The 22,783-nt window shown below is 31.2% G+C and overlaps 1 protein-coding gene across 1 annotated transcript; it reads left to right on the plus strand.

Moving 5' to 3' along the window:
* Positions 1–1,978: 1,978 nt before the first annotated feature.
* Positions 1,979–21,951, plus strand: DNaseII (deoxyribonuclease II). Its single transcript, XM_080164450.1, has 13 exons — positions 1,979–2,081; positions 2,570–2,641; positions 3,479–3,549; positions 4,191–4,302; positions 5,336–5,420; positions 5,734–5,889; positions 7,594–7,700; positions 9,628–9,683; positions 10,280–10,391; positions 19,834–19,970; positions 20,407–20,556; positions 20,854–20,914; positions 21,346–21,951. The coding sequence occupies exons 1-13, from the start codon at positions 1,981–1,983 to the stop codon at positions 21,503–21,505; spliced, it is 1,380 nt and encodes a 459-aa protein (XP_080020576.1). The 5' UTR covers positions 1,979–1,980; the 3' UTR covers positions 21,506–21,951.
* The last annotated feature ends 832 nt before the right edge of the window (positions 21,952–22,783 follow it).

The following is a 22,783-nucleotide window of genomic DNA, read 5'->3' on the forward strand; positions in this document are numbered from 1 at the left end:
CTTAACGGTCGGGGGGGGGGGGGGCGTTGAACGCCCCCCCACCCGGTTTTTTCTATCTCATTTTCTGTGTGTGAAAGATAAAGAGCCCAAACTGCTTGACTTTTTAAGTATGGGTATAACACATAACTGAGAGTTGGAATTTTTTGAATATCTCCATCCTGGCGGGCACAGAATGCCAGCAAACCTGGCAGGGTGATCCAGGTAAAGAGCAAAAATATTTTTTTTGACAAAGCATTTTATCTTACTAAAATACTAAATTATCCTCTAGTAGTACATCCTTATATGAAATACAAGTGTTCAAGTCGATTTCAGGTTCCAGGTATGATCCTGCAGGTCCTGTTCTTCCAGGTCTCCAGAAATCTTTACAAGGCTCCAGTGACCGCAATTTTTGACTTAGAGACTTCAAATTTTAGACTTAAGCTTTTCTTACATGTCTACATAACGTATTAAAATTTCATAAAGATCCGCCGCCGTTTTCCCGCCGACCGCCGACTTCGGCGGCTGGCAGCTGCCAAGTACAGCTGCGGCCGCTGAAATTTATGTTTTGATATTTCTAATATAAAATTTACATAAAGATAAACATTTTCTGAGAAAAAATTGTTCTTCTAGCTTCAAAAATAAGAAAATAACAGCCGTTTAAAATTTTTAAGTGAAAAAGGACCTAAAAACAAAGGTTGTTAAATAAAAGGGTGAAGGAAGCGAAAATTTACTTTGACTCACTTAAGGTCGAAAATTCATTATCAAACAGGGGACTCGCACAAAAATTATTAGCTCTCTAGCTCTAATAGTAACTGAGATACTAGGGGGGGGAGTTGAACGCCCCCCCCCCCCCCCTCCCCCGACTGATTAAGGTGCGGCAAGGGGCCCGACTGTAAGGGGTTAAGGTACACATAATTATATTGTTTCTTTCTTTTAATTAATGACCAAAATCGCATTGCATTTTAATGTTTAATTAAAATTTAGTTTACATATTAAGATTGTTTACGCTTCTCAAAACTTTTCAATCCTTGTTCTCTCATAAATGCGCGGGGCATGATTATCAAATGTTAAAAAGAAAATCTTACAAAAAGAAAGGGACTATTCATCTAAAAAAAAATATTTTGATTATAACATCTTACTTTAATTTTGATCTGTAAGAAATAGCTTTTTTTACATAGGATTACTTATTTATAACAAAGGTTTGCCTACCTTATTGGTTAGTTAGTTAGGAAAATAAACCTAACCTAGAGAGATTCCATTAAATAACATTTTTACATAACTTTTTTTTAAAGAATAGCTTCGAACCCGATTTATAAGCGCTTGATTAGAACCGGTTCTCAGTCATATGGAAAAATATATATAGTATCGTATTGCAGACTATTTTCTACAAACATTAAAATAAAAACTAAAAAATTAAAATCAGTTTTGTCTAAAATACGATGCGATAAATAACTATTTATATTATTTTCCTTTTCGCTGATTATCCTTTCTTTACTTACATTCATTGTATCTTTGATTTTGCTTTCCCTTTTTCTTCAAACTATTTCTCACCCCCCAAATCCAAATTACGGATGTGCGCGGCGCCTTTTTCATACAACTAGGGGAGGGGGGTTGGAGGGGGCCGGATAAGGAGGGCATGTGCACCATGGATGGTGACAGGAAGTATCACATATTAGCGGGCGGTCAGTTTACATTTGATTGTCATTGTAAGAGCATAACATCAAGAGTTTCCTCCACCCCTTCCCCCACATAAATGACAGCCAATTGATACAATATTAAATTTGTTGAAATTAACATAAAAAAGAATATATTAACTTTTGGATTATCATAAAGAAATTAACTGCCTTTTTTCTTTTTTTTGGGGGGGGGGGAATTTTCCGAGTTATATTAAAACCATCTTAACTAATTTTATTGTTTATATTTATGAAGATTTGCATAGTCCTAACTTTAAGATAACTAAAGCAAATCATATTCATTAATGTTATCCCATTTTCAGACAAAATGTTACTGCGGTTACAGCTGATAATATTAATTATTTCAATATTTGTATGTATTAGCTACCAAGCTGTTAGAACCAACTCAGTTCTTAATGATATTTACAGGTGCATATTTTTTAGTAACAAAGCTACTCTATGACCTTCAAAGCATGTTCGTCCGTTAATATTTCAGTTCATCATGACATGGTATAATGAATTTAATGGTTTAATTAAATATAGTCTTAAATTTTTGTGTAGAATCCTCAACCTAAGAGGCATCCTTAATACATTACAAATTTAAACGTACTTCTCCTTGACTGCTTTTTAGCTGCTTTTGTGTACAAGCGGTTACGCCCCTAGAGGCTATTTAGGGAAGGGGGGTTGTGGGAGCAGTGAATTTGAAAATCCTCTTTTCGATTAAAAAGTAAATGTAAAAAAGTTTGTGGGGGGATTTTTTTCTACAGGTGATTTCTCGTTGGAGGGTCAAAGTAACCTTCTGCAAATAATTATATGTCTTTGGACCTATACAAAGCTTTGCAATAAAGGAAAACCATACTAGTTTAGAAATCTTGTTGCTTTTATATTGGATTAATAATAACTATGTTTTATTTTAGTAATGAAATACATGATGATATTTTGACAAATGAAATTATTGACCCCAGATATCCGCAGTTATTCAAATCAAGGTAAGCAAAGCATTTTGATATTAACACCTTTATATTCATAATTCAAGTTTCACTTTTAGTCGCAAAGCTACTCTATAATTTGAAATGTCCGTCTGTCCGTATGTCCATATGAAACGTTTTGGGAGAAACGTGATTTTCTCAGCTCCTATAAAAGATAGACAGCTGAATTTTTTGTGAATTTTCATTAAGATTTGTCTATTAATTGCGGTGCTAGATCAATTCCTAGATGTTTAGGATTTTAAGGTTGCGTGATTTTAAAGGTTTTTTGGTTTCCCTATTTTATCAAGTTTCATGTTTATTGTATGACACTGCTCTCTATTAATTTTTTCCCGAATTCCCTTCATCTTTTTTGAGTTTCGCTAATTATGGATGTTTAACAATACAGTTTACATTTCTAGATTTGTTGTAAGGGCAAATCTATTCTAAAATTTACGTATCAAGGTATTTTCTTTGTCTTTGTAATTTGGTAGCGTAAAAATCTGAGATCTTAAAAGAGATAAGACAACGAACGATAAATTTATCTACAATATATAATACATCCTAAATGTTAATAAACCCATTTGATAGATTTTAATTATTAAACAAAAAGTTTGGACATTACTACATAGTTTGGAACCCTCTAATCAAAATTCAATGAAAGTACCCAAAGTTTTAGAGCCATTGAATAATTTATAGTGGATACAAAACTTTAGGCATTGTTCCAATGCACTTCCAGAGCAATATGCGTTGTTTATGCTAATTAAGACGACTTTACATCTTATTTACACAGCTACTCTATAACTACATCTGGCTGTCCATCTTTCTGGGAGATCATTGAAGTAAATTTTTATGTCTTAGACTGCATCTGAAAGGTAGAAAACCAACAGACCACCACGATCATAGAAAACCGCACCATCATACTGATCAAGGTAGAGATAAATAAAAATATCTCTCGTTTTTGTGTGCTGTGCATTTCAAGTATATTTTTTATTGGTTATCAGTCAAAACAGTAACCTTGAAATTTGATGTTGTTTCATCATTATTTCCAAAATCATATGCTATAGAAAAACAGGTTTTCTGAAAACTGTGAAATATTCTTTTCTTGTACAAAAATCACCAAGCCAATGAAGAAAATAAGATTACTTGCTTATTAATTTCTGTCAATGGTAAGTGGGTTAAATTAAGCAATACTTTTGTTTAATTAAAAAATACACACTGTATAAAAATTTTAACTGTGATTTACCTGATTAATTGAATAAGTTTAATTACATTGGAACTATGGAATGTTAAGTTAAGAACTAACCTAACATTGTAACAAAGATGACAACATCCATAAGTATCAAAACAACAAAAATCATGGACTATTGGACAACGTTAAAGTTATACATCATAATTTCAATGGTCAATAAGAAGAGGACTTAAAAAAAAGGAAGAGGCCAGACGGGGTGATAAACCCTGAATAGAGCCAGACAAAAAGTCAGACGGATTTTGGAATTATAGTATAGCTTCTCTACTAATAATAAATATCAATTAATTGTGGACCTTAGATTAATTAATCAAATGATTTTAGATGACGCCAGTGATGATACTGACAGCAACAACAATATTGGCAATGATTATATCAGCTGTAGAGATGAACAGGGCAAACCTGTGGACTGGTGGATACTTTATAAACTACCTGTGTAAGTATAGATAGATAGATAGAAGATGTATAAATAAATAGATATATGGATAGATAGATGGGTGGGTAGAATGACAGATAGGTGGATAGGTAAATTGACAGATAGACATTCAAGTATTAATAAGGCAAACATGGGAGAAATTGTCATGTAAGCAAAAAAAGACTGATACATAATTAAAGTGGTTAGATAGATGGATATAAACATGGACAATCAATCCTAATAGTAGCCAAGCTGTTTAAAATTATAATGGATGTAAAAATAAATGGTAGGAGAAGTAATGGGAAGGGGATGTAAATAGTTGTGGAATTGTATGAAAAAAAATACCTTTACTTAATTCTAGAAACACAGACAGACGGACACAAACAATTACAGAGTGGCTTCTCTCCCTAAAAATATAGAAAATTATGCAACCAAAGCCTTTATATATATATATATATATAATCCCAATAAAGAGAGAAGAAAAAAAACTATTTTTGCACCTCAATTTACAATAATCTTTTCTTTTTCTGCACTAAACCTCTGATAATTGATTACCAAAGAGATTTTTTGCATTCCTTTATAAGTTTTTTTTATCTAGATTTTCTTTCCTCTTAGTGCATTTATTAGCACCAATGATTTTTAACTTAATATTTAAAATGAGCTAAATTTACAATTTTATTTTAACAATGATTTTAAAATAATTTGTAAGGATAACAAAGACAAGTGAGAAAGATTTAAAACCGGTATTTTTTGTATTGTTATGAAAGAGCTGAATTTTTTGAATAGTTATTTATCGCATCGTATTATGAACACCCTCCCGCGGTTATTAAAACAAGTTTTGTTGTCTCCGAGGGGCTGAAGGCTTGGGCTAACAAAACCGGTATTAATCTTTTATGATTTTTAAAGATGTTTATCGAAAATTTCTGTAATACGATGCTATACGTGATTTTTTTGTTTCTTGGATATCAAACGGTTTCTAAGCCATACTGGAAAGTTCTTAAATATTTTTGTAGGTTTTGATGTACAATAAAATGATATTAATATACTTTTTTAGGCCGCAGAAGAACCATGAGAAATATTCAGACTCTGTTACAAATGGAACTGGGTACACATATATTCTATCTAATTATGATAATCAGGTAACCACAGGGATAGGACACTATAAGAAATATTCAGACTTAGTTACAAATGGAACTGGATAGTGATACACATATATTCTATACAATTATGATAGGAAATAGGGATAGGAAATTCGCGATATAATTAGGGACAATACACTAGAAGAAATAATGTTTAAATTCTAATATCAAATAAATGCCAATAGCAAATTATTTTAGAAGTGTCTTGGCCATTTTTTTAACAGAATAAAATAGCTTATATATTTAGAGCAAGTAAAATTATTATGTTTTATTAATGAGAGCTTTTTTAACTTAAACACTATATAAATTTCAGCCCTGGACCCTATCTGAGCTGTCAATGGATGATGCTAGCTCCCTACCTGGTCAAACCCTGGCACCTGTGTACATGAACAACACAAATCTGATGACATTCATGTACAATGACGAGAAGCCAGAGGGGCCGACTAGCTTTGATTTGGGACATACTAAGGTAAACTGGCTTTCTCTCAAAGTGGTTGTAGAGCACTGAACCCCTTCCCATTTTTTGGAAAATTTAGGAGCTTTAGTTATTTTACCTAAGCCTAACCCCTGCGGGGGTTCTATCCCTGCTCAGATCCCATGTCTATGATGCCCTAACCCTGCGGGACTACCCTAACAAAACAAAACCCTAGAGTAATAAACAAACAAACGTAAAACTACCAACCCTTAAGGGGGGTGGGGGGGAGGTTTCAGTGCTCAACATGCACATATAAGGGAAACATATTAGTGCTGTTATTATATCGACATAATGGACGATAAATTAATTCATTAACATGTCGTAAGTGTTCATTTCTGCTATAGGTAGATTGTGATTATATAGATATGGATTAATATTTTATTGTAAAACAATGTTTTTTTTACTTCAATTTTCTTTATCTGGATTAAGGATATGATATAGATTAATATATATCTACGTTCGTCATCTTTTTGTGTGATATTATTGTAGGTAATGTAATATGTGATATTTTTAATTTAAAGATTTTCCTCGAAGTAAATTTCTTTTAATTTCCTGTGATAAATTAAATAGTATGTACTACTACATATGCAAATACTACATACTACAAATGTTAGATAAATACATATTTGTATGTCTTGTCTATGTTACTAATTATTCCTTTAATGGTTAATTATACATCTAAACTTTTAAGAGCACCTTTCAAATAGTCCTATGATTAGTCATATATGTTACTTTGTAGCAGGAAAATCTACAAGTGTTTGCAAAAATACTTTGCTTCCCCCCCCCCAAAAAAAAAAAAAAATCTATTATCCCCTATTGTAATTTTGTAACCCTACACTCCCAAAAAAAAAGTATAAAATTTGAATTTGCCTTTGACTTAACAGAACACCCTGTTAAGATGCATACATTTGAATGTTGGTATTTAGAATTCAGGGAAATGTAAGGTGCAAGGTGTTTCAATAATCCTGTCAAGATTTAAATATCAGCAACAAGCAAACCAGAAGTTGTTTAATCATTTCGACTCATCTTTTCACAATTTAAAGAAAATATGGATTAATACATTAATAAGTATTGTAGATTTCTTGGGCATAAAAATTTTATGAGAATTTTCATACATCTATATTAAATAGCAGCCTAGAAATTATATTTCTCTTAAAATATTTAAACTTTGGAAGTCGAATATAAGGTAGCTGGCAGATAATAAGACAAACGGACATTTACCTGTTTTAAAAAATGGTTCTTTTGTGGATTTATTAGGGCACTATGGTGCTATCCCTTGAATTGAATACAAATCCATCAAATACTAAATTTGGAAAGGTTATCCAATTTATGAAAGCTAGCTTATGCAGTCTATCTACATTTGTATACAAATAGAAACATTTTCAACCTTGTAAAAGTATTAACATTTCTAGATTTTAAGATCCACCATCCACTTTCAATTCTAGTTTTAAAAGGAAAAAGTGAAGAATTTTTTATTCTACTTTTTTCGGAAGTGGGGTTGAGTTTCAGAGACGTTTCTATTGGGGTTGGAGGAATCCGACCCACAAATAGTTATAAACCTTCAGCTTCACTGAACATGATTACTCTTTTGGTCAAGCAGTTTGTGATATCCTGCGCTACGGAGAGACACACAGACGGAAAAATATTAAACATCCTATTACATAACAATCTTTTTTAGTAATTTAATATCCTGTTTAGGGAGTTCTTTTTGGAGATGAATATTCTGGAGTTTGGATGATACACTCTGTTCCTCACTTTCCTCCCTACCCTGAAACTGGTTATGGATATCCTCATACTGGACACAGGTATAGTTTCCCCCATACTCTGAAACTGGCTATGGATATCCTAATACTGGACACAGGTATAGTTTCCTCCCTACCCTGAAACTGGTTATGGATATCCTCATACTGGACACAGTATATTTTTTCTAGATAAATATTTTTTGGCCGGTTACTTTCAATTGAATTTAGCTTTTTTCTTTGTTGATTTTTTTATACACTAATCACATATAATGAAATATTATACTTAATGATAACATTTTTAATGGGGATTAAGTTTTCCTGTCATTGAATTTTTTCTGTGCTACTGTATGTAGCTTAGACAAATGTGTTTAAATTTAAATATCGAAATTTGAATCTAATATTAAGTGCATTACCTAACAAGGGTCAAACTACTTTAAAATAAACAATTTATTGAATAAGGAAGAATTTCATATAAGACAGATTTACATACAGAGGGCAAACATTTCCAGCATAATGGATTTAGAAAATACGTGGATATTGTGACAGGGGAAAAGATGTCCTCAATTTAGCTTTCTAACATGGAACTTATTTAGAAGACAATTCGTTCATCCAGTAGGAGGGGAGGGGAGGGGATGGGATAAAGTGAGTGGATGGGGGGGGGGGGGTGTCGTTATATTAGCCCACTGCTTCACTTTATAGGAGAACACGAAAATCTAATGTAAATTCCAAGTAATAATATATCCATTTCTAGCATTTTGTTCCTGTTTGAATATTTGATATTTCAAAGTAAAAAGAAACATTAATTAAATTATTGTATTCAAATTAATTATAAAAATAAAATTACAATAATTATTTTTTTGTACTATTTTGCTTTTTTGAAAGAAAATCAATTACAAACAATTAGAATCTGAATACGATTTTTCAAATGAAAAAAAGTTTTAATTAAATTAAAAGTTAATCTCCCCTTAGAAATATTATGATTAATTTCAAATTATAAAGAATGAAGTTTTTTTCCATTATGAATGTTTTTTAAACGCAGGTACTCTATAAATAAATGTTTTAGACAGTTTTCTGCATATATAAAAATAAAAATTATAGAATTAATTTTTGTTGGCCACGATACAATACATGATTTTTCAGTCTGGCTCAGAACCGGTTTCAATCCAGCGAATATGAAAAGAAATCAGAGCTATGTTGGATTTAATTTATTCATAACATATATGTGAAAAACTTTCTTGTTGTTAAAAAAAAATATTTTGGTTCTTGTTTTTGCTGCGCTACTTACAGACATAATTCATAATTGTCCTTGTTTAATCAAGGAGACAATAAGAGATTATAAAGGCTTATTTAATATCAATATTGGTGACTGACTACACATAGTTCACACTTATTTTCAACTTTTGTACAACATTTTCCAGTTTCTGTTGATTATCTTCATAAAGGGATCCACAGTTTGGTTCCAAATCCGAGCCCTTTCCGCTGTACAAAAGACGATTTTGAGCCATACTAAAACAAATAATAGTTATTTCTCGTATCGTATTATAAACGGCTTTCCGCGGATATAGAATGTACAATTATAAGATTAAAACTAGTTTTTTTAGCCCCGTGGTGCCGAAGGCACCGGCTAAAAAAGCTAGTTTTAATCTTATGATTGTACATTTCTATATTCGTAGAAAACTGGATATAATACGATGCTAGACATAGTTTTTTCGTATTCATGAGAACCGGTTCCTATCCACCGGATTCAAATGAATACGAGAAAGAAAATTAACACTGTTTTAATAACTCCATTTAATTCTTTTTTTATTAGAATGTTATAAAAATGTATTGCTGTACAAATCATTTTTGAAAAACTGGAGTCCTGTGCAAAAAATAATCAATGAGTTTATGTAAAAATAAACGATTTTTGTAACCTATATAATATGTATGAAGTTTAACATAATTTCAGTGAAGATTTTCTTATTATTTAAAAAATAATATTTTTATTAAGATATGGACAGACTTTCTTATGTATAACTGTCAAATCAGAAGCTATGAATGATGTAGGTAAATATAAAATATTTTTTATAGAAAATCTTCTAATTTGTTTTCAAAAATCTTCCAAAATTTGTGCAGTTATAAATTTGTTTTTGTATCATAGAAGTGTCTTTAACTGTGTCTTTTTGAATTGTAGCTGTAGAGGTTTCGTGATTTATTTTAATTTAAGCTTCAGGCCTGCATTCAAGCTTAATAAAAAAAATCATAAATAAATTAAGAAGATTCTTTTTTTTAAGGAGGGGGGGGATTTCAAAATATTTTTTTGGGAAATATTTGAACAAAAATGTGGGGATTACCCTCCAATCTCTATTACAGAAGAACAAAAAGACACATGTATAATAATCCAGGGCTCAAGAGGGATAAGACAATGGCTGATAAATTTATGATACAAAAATTACTCCTTCTGTAGATTAAAATTAGTGACTGAAACATTTGAACTTTCAACTTAATGAGTGAACCAATCAAAATTTACTAAATTACCCAAAGTTGAAAGCCAATAAATAGGAAAGCGTAATTATAAAACTTTGGAGACAAGTGTATTAAACAGCCCATTGTCCCCTCTCTATCTCTCAGATAATAAGCTAAATCTATTTTTTTTATTGTAGGACGTCAATTTCTGTACAACCAGCCATTTATCTACGGAGTCCAAATGCCGACCTGGACCAATAATGCTAAATTTTCTGACCTGCAACAAGCTTCTGAAAAAGGACACATAAAGTAAGTTTAATAATTATCCAACCATGTAATGCGATATTTTTAAGGGGAGATTTACCCCCCCCCCCCCCCTAACTACCAAGAAAAAAACTTTATTCGGTAAATCGGCAAAGCAAAAATCTGGGAACCTTGTAAAATGGATGTAGAGTATACGTGGATATTATGACAGGGGAAAAATTGTCGGCAATTTTGCATGCTAACATGTTTATTGATCAGTTCGTACATCCAGTAGGAGGGGAGGGACGGGGTAAAGGGGGCGGATTGGGAGTAGCGTTATTTTAGCCGGCTGCAATTTTCACTTTATTGGAGAACATGAAAATCTAGTGTAAGATCCAAGTAATAATACATCCATTCCTAGTATTATAACTTACATATACGATTTCACAAACGGACAAATCCTAATTCTAGAGTAGCTTCACTACTACAAGGGTTATCATTTAAAAAGGTTAATGCACTTTTACAAATAGCAAAACATAAATTTTCTATGTAATTTCTGTATGCAATTTTAAAAATTTAAATTATCCACTAGAGAAACATAATCTAAACCTTAAGGTGAAAAGTTTAAAAATAATGTTTATAACTTCACATATTCCTAAGATCTTAAATGAGCTTATGCAATACTTTTATTATAACTAGCGGCTTCGCCTCTAGGGGCTTTGCCCCAAGAGGTTTGATCAACCTAATTTTTTGTATTTTAGATTTAAAAGAAAAACTAACAAAAAAATTAATTTGGGGGGGGGAATTTTTTTTTGGGGGGGGGGAGTTGGGGGTGTCCCACCCCCCTAAAAATAGTTATAAACCTTCCCGGAACCTATGAGAATCTACCCTGTAAAGGAGAACCAGATCGGTTGAGCGGTTAGCGAGATCCTTCGGTACAGACAAACAAACAGACAGACATCTTTCTTCTTTGTATTTAGGATAGAAATGTTTTGATCTAGAAAATACTAAAGATTTCTGTACAGTTTTAAGTTATTAGATGACTTAAACTTATGTAATTTAATGTAAAAGAATTTATGTAATGTAGAAAAGTAATCTATTTATGTATGATTTTTATAAATAGCTAGTCAAGTAATTACATGGAGGAAGGGGTGATTGGGCTGTAAATTACAATGGTACCAAGTTTTTTTTTAAATACTCTCTCATTGGTTGACTCAAAACTTTCAGTGAATCTAGATTGGTTGGTTCCAAACTACATAGGTATGTCCAAACTTTTCAACCAATAATCTTAATCTAGGTATAAAAAAAGGGTTAATTTTGTTTTTGTGGTTGTATATTAATTTATCGTTCAAATTGTCTTATCCCTTAAAATATCTGTTAGAAACTTAATGTTAATCTGATCAACTAATGTATTGAACTAAAATTAAAGAATATTTAAAAGTTGTGTGCAAAGCAGCTAGATGAGTATCGAGTAATCAATACTTAAGTCTCTATGTGATAATAAACCAGTTATATAACGCCATAGAAAAAGATAGAGGAAAAAACAAATTGCCATCTGACTTTTCACAAATTCTATTGTAGTTAGGTTTTCTTTCTGTGTTTACTGAAGGATCTCTCTAACCACTGAACCGATATGGTTTTCCTTTACAGGGTAGCGTTTCATAGGTCCTGGAAAGGTTTATAACTTTTTAAAGGGTACCACCAACCTCCGAAGAAAAATAGTCTAGAAAAAAATTTCCCCCAAAAAATTTTTGTTTTACTTTTTATTTGTGAAACTAAAATTGAAAGTCCCTTCCCCTCCACACCCTCAAGTGCCCCTAGATATTATTTAAAGTAGTAAGGTTTTTATTTCATAATGAAAGAATTCGGATGGTTATAGAGAATTTTCTTTCGCATTCTGTCCTTCTTACTAATAGGGGAGACACGACTAGTAAATGTAGAAGGCTATTTCAAAATTGCATAACTTACAAAGACATTTCATTATGTACAATATTTAGCTAAAGGATTTAGAAATATATTATGGAAAATAGATGATATATCCCACTAAATTTAGGCATCCTTCGTAGATGGGTTTATCTATTGATTGATAGTAATACTAATTGAAAATCAGAAGCCTGATATTTATGACACAAACAATGACCTCCAGGCTTTTTTGTTTGTTGGGGGGGGGGGAGGGGGTCTTATGGGGGATCATATAGGCAAGAACGTCCATGCTTTTTTTATTGGAAGGAGGGAGGGGGGTAATCAGCCCTTTACGTCCTTGGATATAAATATATATTTGCTTTTATTGTTAATTTATCGTCTTTTAGGTTTATTGTCATCAGCAAAGGGTCATTAAACTTTGTCTGTTTAGTTTTACAACTACAACCCTTTCTTTTCCTCAAAGATTTAACCTTTAAGTAAGAATTAGAGTAAGCTTAATTTATTTTCCTTTGTATTATCCCCATATCCATGACTAAGCTCGTAATACTTATTCACTTAATATACAAATTTGTTTCATCAATTTCTTAACTCTGATTGTGGGGGCGCCTAAATTTCCTCGTTATCTCCAACCCCCACCCCCAAAGAATTGCCATCTCGTTGGCCCTCAATTCACGAAAAATCACGAAACCTTAGTTTATTTTTTTCTAATTAAGTTTCGAATTGGTAACAGCTGATATATAAGTGATATCGAATATATCACAAATAATAAGTTACTAATAGTTACAATTATGTTTTTTTTTCTAAAAAGTGTATAGTGATGCCTTTTTTTGAGAAAAAAATCCTCAGGAGTTACCCGTTTTGCATCCTCTCCCCCCCCCCCCCCAGATATGAAGAGTTAATATAAACCATTTGAGAAGTGTGCACTGCAATTTAGATTATATTTACGGCAGTATAATCTGATGCATAGCCGACATTAAATTGCCTTTGAAATTGGGCAACATTAAGCAGTGCTTCAGTGAAATATTTTTATAATTTATTTGCATACTATGACTTTATGAGCATAAAATTTAGTAGCAAATAGTTGGCTCAATGAGTTGATGGCCTCTCTATATACTTTTAAAAAGAAAATATATCTAAACAAGGATGACAACATCCATAAGTAGCGAAGCACAAAAATCGTATACAATTAGATTTAAAGTGAATTTTTTAAATTTCAAGAATAGATTTATTGGAGAAAATAAACACAAAACCTTGGTTTATTTGTATGATGACGACAGTCAAAGTAAATTACATAAAAGATGCTCATAACAATGAGAAAAATTATTTTGATACTGGTTTAAAAGTTTGAATATAGGACCAAAAACAATAAAGATATAGGGAAATATGTAAAACATATAAAAATAGCCAAAAACCTGCGAAAAGGCAGTTTGACGGCCAGGATTGTTTACTTAAAACTACCGGAAATTTAATTTTGATATCTATAACTGAAAAAATCTTGAAAATCGGACCATAAACACCAAAGATATGGAGAAAAATCTGAAATATATAAAAATAGCCTAAAACCTGCAAAAGGCAGTTGGACTGTCATGGTTGTTTCCTGTAATCGACGGGAAATTTAATTTTGATATCTATATCTGAAAAATTTTTGAAAATCTGATCATATACACCAAAGATATGGAGAAAAATCTAAAAAATATAAAAATAGCCTAAAACCTGCTAAAAAGTGGTCTGACCGCCGTTGATGTTTTATAGTTAATTGCGCTCCTTAATGATGGGAATGTTGTCAAAAAGTTTCAGCTTTTTATCATTTATACGAGCTGAGTAAATCCCATTTCCCCCATAGCGTTACGGACTGACTGACTGACGGACTGACTGACGGACAAAGCGAATTATAGAGTAGCTTCGCTACTAAAAATATATTTTATTATGTACTCTAGATAAATTATTTAAAAAACAACATCTGTTTTCCTAATAATGTGTAGGTTCTAGTATTCTTTTTAAATTACATTTTTATCGTAGCATTTCTGTAAGTATAAATCCTTTTTCGATGACAGCCAAATTCAGGGTCAGATTTTATACAGTTATTTTGAGAGATTTTTCTAGAGTTTTACAAATATTTTTTAAAAAGTATATAAACCGAAATGTTCAAAAAAAGAGATTGTCAATGCCTATTGTTTTTTTCAAACTTTTAGTTGTCATTTGCACTTTTACTTTATAAATACACTAGCGGCTACGCCCCTAGAGGCCTCTAGTGGCACTTTAAATGTTTTTGTTTGTTAAATTTAATTTTTTATGTACGATACCACCTTATTTGACGTTGAAGTCTCCCCTAAGGGGGGATTTTTTTGTTTTTGGGGGGGTTAGGGGTGTCCCACCCCTCAAGAAAATATCTTAAAACCACCACAGAACCAGTAGGTATATTCCCTGAAGAGTAGAGCCCATTCGGTTCAGTGGTTACCGAGATCTTAAGCTTCAGACGGACAGACAGACGGACAGACGGACAGACAGACATCGTTCTACTTTGTATTATAGATTACTTTAATACATTCTTCATCAGTCTTTCATTTAATATGTTCCCACCTTACAATGCATTTTGAATTTTAAAAGATTGTTATCACTAGAGACAAATTTGAAATGTTGCTAAAATACCAATTTTAATTTTTTAATCTTTATTTGAAAGTTATAGCTGTGAAGTTTTTTGTCTTTTGCATCCTTGTTTTCATCTTGTTCTTTCTGATCTTTGTACGTTAGATTTGTAGATATTATTTTGATAATACTGGGCAATTGTATTTTGGTATTACATAAATGGATGTAGAATATACGTGAAATATATGACAGGGGAAAAATTGTCGTCCAGTAGGAGGGGAGGAGATGGGGTAAAGGGGTTGAATGGTGGGTCATTATTTTAGCCCCCAACAAGGTTCCTTTTTTTAGAGTATTTGGTAATTTGGTGTAAGATCCAAGTAATAATAAATCCATTATTACATAATATGGATATGAATGAATAATATGTGATATAAAATTAGAAAAGAGAATGATTATAGTAAGGTTACATGCAACAATAAAAATCTTCTGTACACTTTTAAAAGGATGAATTATAACACCTTGATTCTTGAATAAAGGTTGATTACTTTAATTTCTCTTTTTGTTACTTTCTTATTTTCACTTTCTATCTTCATTTCTCAGGGAGGGAAATCGAATCTTCTTATTTCCAGTTAAATTACTTAATTTTTAGAGTATTTTGGGAAGAAGTGAAGAGATTTTATCTCTATATAATTAGCTCTATTGTCTATCTATGTGTCATTTTAAAGGGATAGTGCAACTAATTCATTATATTGAATTAAAAACTAATCTTCTGTGAAAACCGAGTGTATTTTCTTAAACATCCAGTCCATTGGTTTAATACCGTCACATGGTTATTTTATTGCAGGATTCTAGTTGTTGATCTTATGTTGGTCTTAGTGTCTACATGAGTATCATGAATATATGACGGGTATGTCTACAATCACCCTAAATATTTGATATATTATGTAAAAAAAAAAATTGCATTTTTTAGACAACACTATGATTCTAAATTCTTATTCCTATCCCTGGCGATTTTGAAATTTGGTTTGCACTTGGGTGTTCTATCATTTACACAAAAGTGTCGTGCAATTGAATTATTCTGTAAATATCACAAAAACCAAAATTGGAAAACTCTATGAATGAAGGTGTTTAATCAAGACGGTAATTTTTAGAAGTAAAAGGTTTTGTTGCTGTTTCGGGCCTAAATTAATGCATGTAAAAAAAAAATTTTGAACATTCTTATTTTTTGAGGGAAAAGCGCTAATAAAACAGGTCTTTTTGCAGATTCTACTGATCTCCTTGCACTTGTGCTCATGCCCTTTTATCTTTAATGTTTAGATGGATTCAATAGGGAATTTACCTAAAATTGCCAGTGGACCACCAATAACCCTCATCTCCCTGCAATGCTAATTTCTAATAAAGGACGGAGGGTATTCTTGCAGAAAGAGAGGGGAAAATGGTCTGTTTATTACACTAGTCCCCTAAGTTTTTTAATAATGTTTTCTTATTCTCTGGCTTAACAACTTTAAGGACTTGGGTGAATTTTGATTTGTTGGTTAAGTAAGTTGAGTTGTTAAACATTTCAACCACTAATTTTGATCTACAGAAGGGATAATTTTGGTATTATCAAAGGGGATGTAATCAATTTATCGGCCATTGTCTTATCCCTCTAGATTCTTGGTATAATTGTCATGGGTAATTTAGATAAAGATACAACGCTTCGTAAGATTTCACCACAGCTATGAGAAGCAACCCTGCAGGGCTAATCTATTCCTAGCTTAATCTACTGCTCATCCCAATTCCCTTCGCCTAATTAATTAAAAAGTTTTTATAAAGTAAATAAACTATTTTGTATATGGATGGAACACTTACAGTTCGAGAGATTTTAGCCAGCTTATACCAATAATGAAATTAATTCGGAAAAAATCACGAAACCTATAAGTGTTTTTTCAGCTGTCATTGGGGGGCAATACATCGTAAAATTAACGACCTCTCCATTTGCCCCCCAAATATTATTTTATATTTATTTTGCTTGTTAGTTATACCTTCCTGGAATGTTTTAGCATTCAATAAATTTAGTATTACTATAAACTACAGTTACTCTATATTTTATATCAACTGAAAAAAGTATTTATTATTACTTTATTAGATAATTTTCAATATGTAATTTCATAAATCTAAAAAAAGTACATTTATTCCAATATGGCTTCGAAACCGATTACTATCTGGTGTGTAAGAACCGGTTCTAGTCACACTGAAAAATCATGTATCGTATTGTATTATATCCAGCTTTCTACGAATATAAAAATGTACAATCATAAAGCCGAAGACATAAGCTAAACAACTTATTTTAATCTTATAATTGTACATTTTTATAGCAGTGGAAATATGTTTATAATACGATGCGATAATAGTTATTTCTCGCATCGTATTATAAACAGCTTTCCGCGGATATAAAATGTACAATTATAAGATTTAAATCAAATTTTTAGCCCGTGCCTTTGGCATTTCGGGGGTAAAAAAACTTGTTTTAATTATACATTTTTTATCCGCGGAAAGCTGTTTATAATAAGACTCAGTAAATAACTAAATCAGCATAATGGTTAATTTTATTGAAATAATTTCATGCAAAAAGAACTATTGAATACCTTTTTCAATAATTCATTCTTTCTTTAACATTTTCATTTTAATATTCAATAATATTCATCAAATATTTCAAACCATTCTAAACTTTTATAAAGTATTACTACAGGGCACAGAGACAATTAAACTGGAAAGTATTAAATTTTGCTTGAATTTTGAAACAAAACATCTTGTTTAGGCAATCAATTATAAAGTTACAGCCACACTAACTCTTTAAATAGTGACCTTTGTCCGAAAGTCCTAAATTTATATGGCATATTTCTTCTCATATATCCTTATATAAAGTATTAATGTTATTTTTGTATGAAGCTTAAGATTTCAAAAACTACTGAAGTGATTTAGTTATTCTTTATGGGGAAGCTTCACATAGGTCACGATATGGTTTTAGGCTATTTTGATTTTAGATGTGATCCTTGGGATTGCTATTTTAAGTCCTCTACCTATCTACCTTTAAAAAAAGAGCGTCCTAGCTGCTAAGGGCGCAGCCGCTAGTTAGATAGAAAAGTAACATTTTAACACATAAAATACCAAAACTATCCAAAGTCAATAATTTTCAATTCTCTTACCACGGCTATATTCTTGTTAAGCGAATAATGATTATCACGTTTTCAAGAGCATAAAGATTAGGAAATATAAAATATGTTGTCCTCTAATACATAGAATTTCACTGTTTTAGATATTCTTAAAAAGGTGTAACTAAAATATTGAATTGAGACAATATTCTGAATATTTCCAATTAAAAGTAAAATATTTATATTCAAGAAAAGGATCCATTTATTTTATATTAGCTTTTTAATATATTTGTAGTTTTAAACTTAAAATCCTAGTTCTAAATTAAAGATTGTCATAAAAAATAACTTACTAATTTTTAATTTTAATCAAACGCTTTGCTTAAGTCTTAAAATCTTATAAGAATGAATTAAGAGTAGCTGACGAAATTTGGTACTATACATTATACAATTGATATATTTTCTTTTTTATAAGAAAAAGATATGAAAATTTATAAATATAACATTATGGATTTGAGAATAGATAAATAATTGAATATTCTTTTGAATTTTCACTGAAAAACAAAAAGATGAATGTCTGTACAAAATGAATATTTGATAGGTATTTATACATTGAAAATCTATAGAAACTGTTTATTCCAAAGCATGTTATTTTGGCATCCTAATTTTACAAGATAGATTTAAGGTCTAGGATTTTTCTTTACTATGCATAGCTTCTCATAGGAAAGGTTTATACAAATCTTAGGAGATTGCATCACCACCTCAAGAAAAAGTAATAGAGGCCTCTAGCGGCGTAACTGCTAGAATAGCCTAAATAAAGTTGAGTGTTTGATAAAGTAGCCTTTGGTTGAGAAAAACAAAGCTGTATTTTTTTAAAATAAAAGAAATACCTGTACATTCTTCTATAGTTTAAGTATTTAGGTGAGGTGACTTTTTACATTTTCAGCAAAAAAATACCTATCCATTCCTCTAGAGCTCAATTATTCTATGCATTCCACTTGTATGTTCAATAAAGAAATACTTATACAATCTTCTTGGGATCAATTATTCTATGTACTGGCATGATGTGACTCATTGTATTATCAAATTTCTACATTGCTCTATAGCTCAATTGGTCCATACATTAGTTTCGTGTGACTCTTTGTATTTTAAATACCAGTACATATATCTAGAGCTCAATTATTATATGCATTTGAGTGATCCCACTCATTATATTCTAAATACCTGTATGTTCCTCTATTGCTCAATTATTCTATGCATTTGTGTGATAATGAAAGAAATACCTATACATTCCTCTATAGCTCAATTATTCTATGCATATGAGTGATCCCACTCTTTGTATGCACATATTTAATGCTTTTGAACTGGTTCAATTTTCCGGAAAAATTTTATCATTCACTGAATTGTTTATAGTTTTATTTCTGGTAAAGACAGGAAGGGATAGGACAAGGATAGAAACTAATATAAAGCATTTTTTCACTCATATTTAACATCTTGCGCAGGCAGAATTATTTGAAAGAATGGTGAATTTTGATTCTTTATTGTCATATCTATGTAACCGTGTAAAAGAAAAAAAAACATATATATTTTCATCACATCATTTTTTAAAATTTCCTCTTGGGGCAAAGCCTCTAGAGTTTAGGGGCGAAACCGCTAGTTTTATATGAAATAAGACAAATTTTCTTTTGCGTGACATTTATTGCTGTTATGTTAGATGCGTGAAATTTGAAAATTAAAAAAGAAAATGTTTTTAACTTAAAAAGAGACACGTTTGATTCACCAAAAACAGTTAGAGCCCCCACCCAATGACTAAGCTATAAAAAGATTTGTTGTTTTGTCTGCCTTTACTAATGATTTTTTTTCTTCAGGGAAGAACCATATTACCACGAAGAACTTCTGAATACCCTGGGAGGCGTGAAATTGACCAGCTTTGCCAAGTATAAGCTGTTCAACAAGGATCTGTATGCTGACCTTGTAGCTCCTTCTCTCAAAACTTCACTCCTAGGTAACAACTTAGATTTACGCAAACTGTAATCTAAAAATCTTAGCATCCCTTACTATGTCTAATTGCCCGAATGTCCGTAACGCTCTTTTCACCAAACATCTCTTAAATGCAACTACATATGATCTATAGTACATAGTAGAGCGTTGTTTGCCCCTCTGAAAATTTTTATTAAAGAATAGTTATTTCTCGCGTGCTAGACATAGTTTTTTCGTATGGATGAGAACTGGTTCCAATCCACCGGATTCGAATAAATACGAGAAAATTGTATCTCTTTATTAATCAGCTAGTTAAATGACTTCTTATCATTAATATCTTGAATCTTGACATTAAAGGTTTGAAACCTACCAGTACATTACCAAATTACTCCTCAGCAATCGTGTTTTTTAAGGTGTATTTTTCAAATTTTTAAATAAAAACTAAAATTTTGTCAATTTAGTTGAGACCTGGCCGAACGGACCTGGACGTATGAACTCCAGCTGCCAAGCTCCCTATGTTGTTGAGAATATTGCTGAACTTGATTTCCCACATATTTCTAATGAGGACTTTACCACTAGACATGATCATGCCAAGTGGGCCATTAGTCTTGGTAAGTAATAACACCTCAATTACAAATTGGTTTTGATAAACTGACAACTTCTAAAAATCAATACACCATATATTTTATCTAAAGGGGATTTCTTTTCTAAGGGTGGAGTTACCCTCCCCCATAACATTTATAAACCTTCCTTGTAACTATATGAAGCTTCACTGTAAAGTAGAAGCTTATCATCGATATCCTTACCTACAGACAGACAGCACAAAAACATCCTATTACTTTTATACAAGGGTATATTTTAGTTTGATGGTATTACTCGATCGACTAATTAGCTTAATTTGTTTTCAGATTCTAAGAAGCCTTATGTTTGTATTGGCGATATTAACAGAATGCTGACTCAATTCAAAAGGTAAGCAGTTGAAATTTTTGACTTGCAAACTGTGTTTTATAAGGCTTCGTTTAATTTATAACCTACGACATTAAAACTACAGATCATCGAAAGAAAACGAAGTAGCGGGGTTTGTCGTATTTTTACAGAAGCTTTTGATATGTATTTAATGTTAGGTTATGTTAGGTAAATGTCAATGATTGCTCCGCAGGGTTAGGAAATAGGCCCTGCCAGGTTAGAGCCCCTTTCTTTCCATGATCCAAAACTACTCTAACATTAACAAGCCTCTCTTTTATTATAAAATCTAAGTAAATCCCATTTCAAAGATGAGAATCGTACTGCCTCTATATAACAATTGACAAAGGATTTTAGAGTAGATGTTCATTAGATCTCAATAATTTCTAAAGAACAAATTAAAAGCTTATCAACTTATTAAATCTAATTATTTCTAGGGGAGGTGGCACCACTTGTTTCTCCAACCTATCAGTTTGGAAAACATTCAAGTCCAGCGTCAAAGAGATAGAGGCATGCCCAGCTAGACCAAGAAGTAGGAAGCAAAAAGATATCAAGAAAAAGGGAAGGAAAATTACTGATCCTGACTTTGAACCGTGAATGGAGGAACTGACCGATGGATTTAAGGACAGGAAAGTCAATGATTACAAAAATTTTAATGTTTAATACAGTGGCGTGCACAGCGAATCGCACCCAAAAAATTTAACACTCCACTTTGTTACATCCACGTTAAACCAAAACCGAGGGAGGTGTAGTGGGGTGTTTTCATCCCCCTAAATTTTTACATAGGGTTGGATATAATCCCCTTCTGCATGTCACTGGTTTATTATCTGTCAATTTGATATACCTATCATTTTTATATACCTAATTTTTGGTTTTTTAAATTTCTCTTAATCCTAAAGCAAATCTAATTCTCATTTTACTTAATTTCTTAAACCAAAATGTTTTAATCCAATTATGTTAATGATTTTTAAATTTATAATCATTGTCTGCCACGTCTTTATTATTTATGTATATAATTGTATAAATGTAATTATAACAATTTTGTAATTATAAGAATCTCATTCTAAATAATGAACCTAGTAATAGTGTCTAACTTTTTATCTTTGAGACGTAACAAAAATCTATCTCTTTTTTAGGGGTTTCCTTTCCCACCTCCCCTCTCATCCTTCGATTTTTGTTACGTCACAAAGATAAAAAGTTAGACACTATTACTAGGTTCCTAAATAATCTTGACTTGTAATAGAAAAAGTAAACAAATCTTCAAACTAAACTTTGTAATATAATCTATGTATTAATTAATAAAAGTAAATAGATAAATCTAACAATGAAAAGTCGTTGTATTTTTTAAATCAAGGGTAATAACATCTCAAAGTTTCATAAAAAAAAGGATAATTTCATATTTGAAAGTTAACAAAGCAAGAGAATATATTAAATATTGGAACATTATTTAACATTACTTTTTTATTTCTAAGTTTTTCAGGCTCTACTTAAGAATATTTTTGGGCGATTCTTAATTTACCAAGGTAAATACCTAGAATATACCTAGAAAACATTTATGTAATTTTAAGTTATTTCTAATTATTTTACGTTATTTTCCAATTACGTTATGTTCAATTGTTATAAAAGTGGTACCATTTAGAATAAATATAATTATTTTAATTATAAATATTTTACACAAAATAAAACTTTAGGAATTTATATATTTTAATGAGCAGACAATACATTTTAGGCAAAATGGAAATTAGGGATGTTACGAAGTCAACATAACATCAGGGATCTCAAGGGATAAGTCAATGAACGAATAATAATTAATGAAGTTACCCTTATGAAGATTTAAATTATTTGTGGAAAAGTTTAAACACTACTAGATGGTAA

Source organism: Acartia tonsa, chromosome 6 (genome assembly GCF_053477335.1).
Source record: "Acartia tonsa isolate MP-2025a chromosome 6, ASM5347733v1, whole genome shotgun sequence".
Lineage (NCBI taxonomy): Eukaryota > Metazoa > Arthropoda > Copepoda > Calanoida > Acartiidae > Acartia > Acartia tonsa.

Excerpts from the sequence above, each read along its gene's own strand:
- DNaseII (XM_080164450.1), top strand. The coding sequence starts at position 1,981 with ATGTTACTGCGGTTACAGCTGATAATATTAATTATTTCAATATTTGTA. Across the intron at positions 3,550-4,190 it reads GCACCATCATACTGATCAAG|ATGACGCCAGTGATGATACT; the intron begins GTAGAGATAAAT and ends AAATGATTTTAG. Across the intron at positions 20,915-21,345 it reads ATGCTGACTCAATTCAAAAG|GGGAGGTGGCACCACTTGTT; the intron begins GTAAGCAGTTGA and ends AATTATTTCTAG.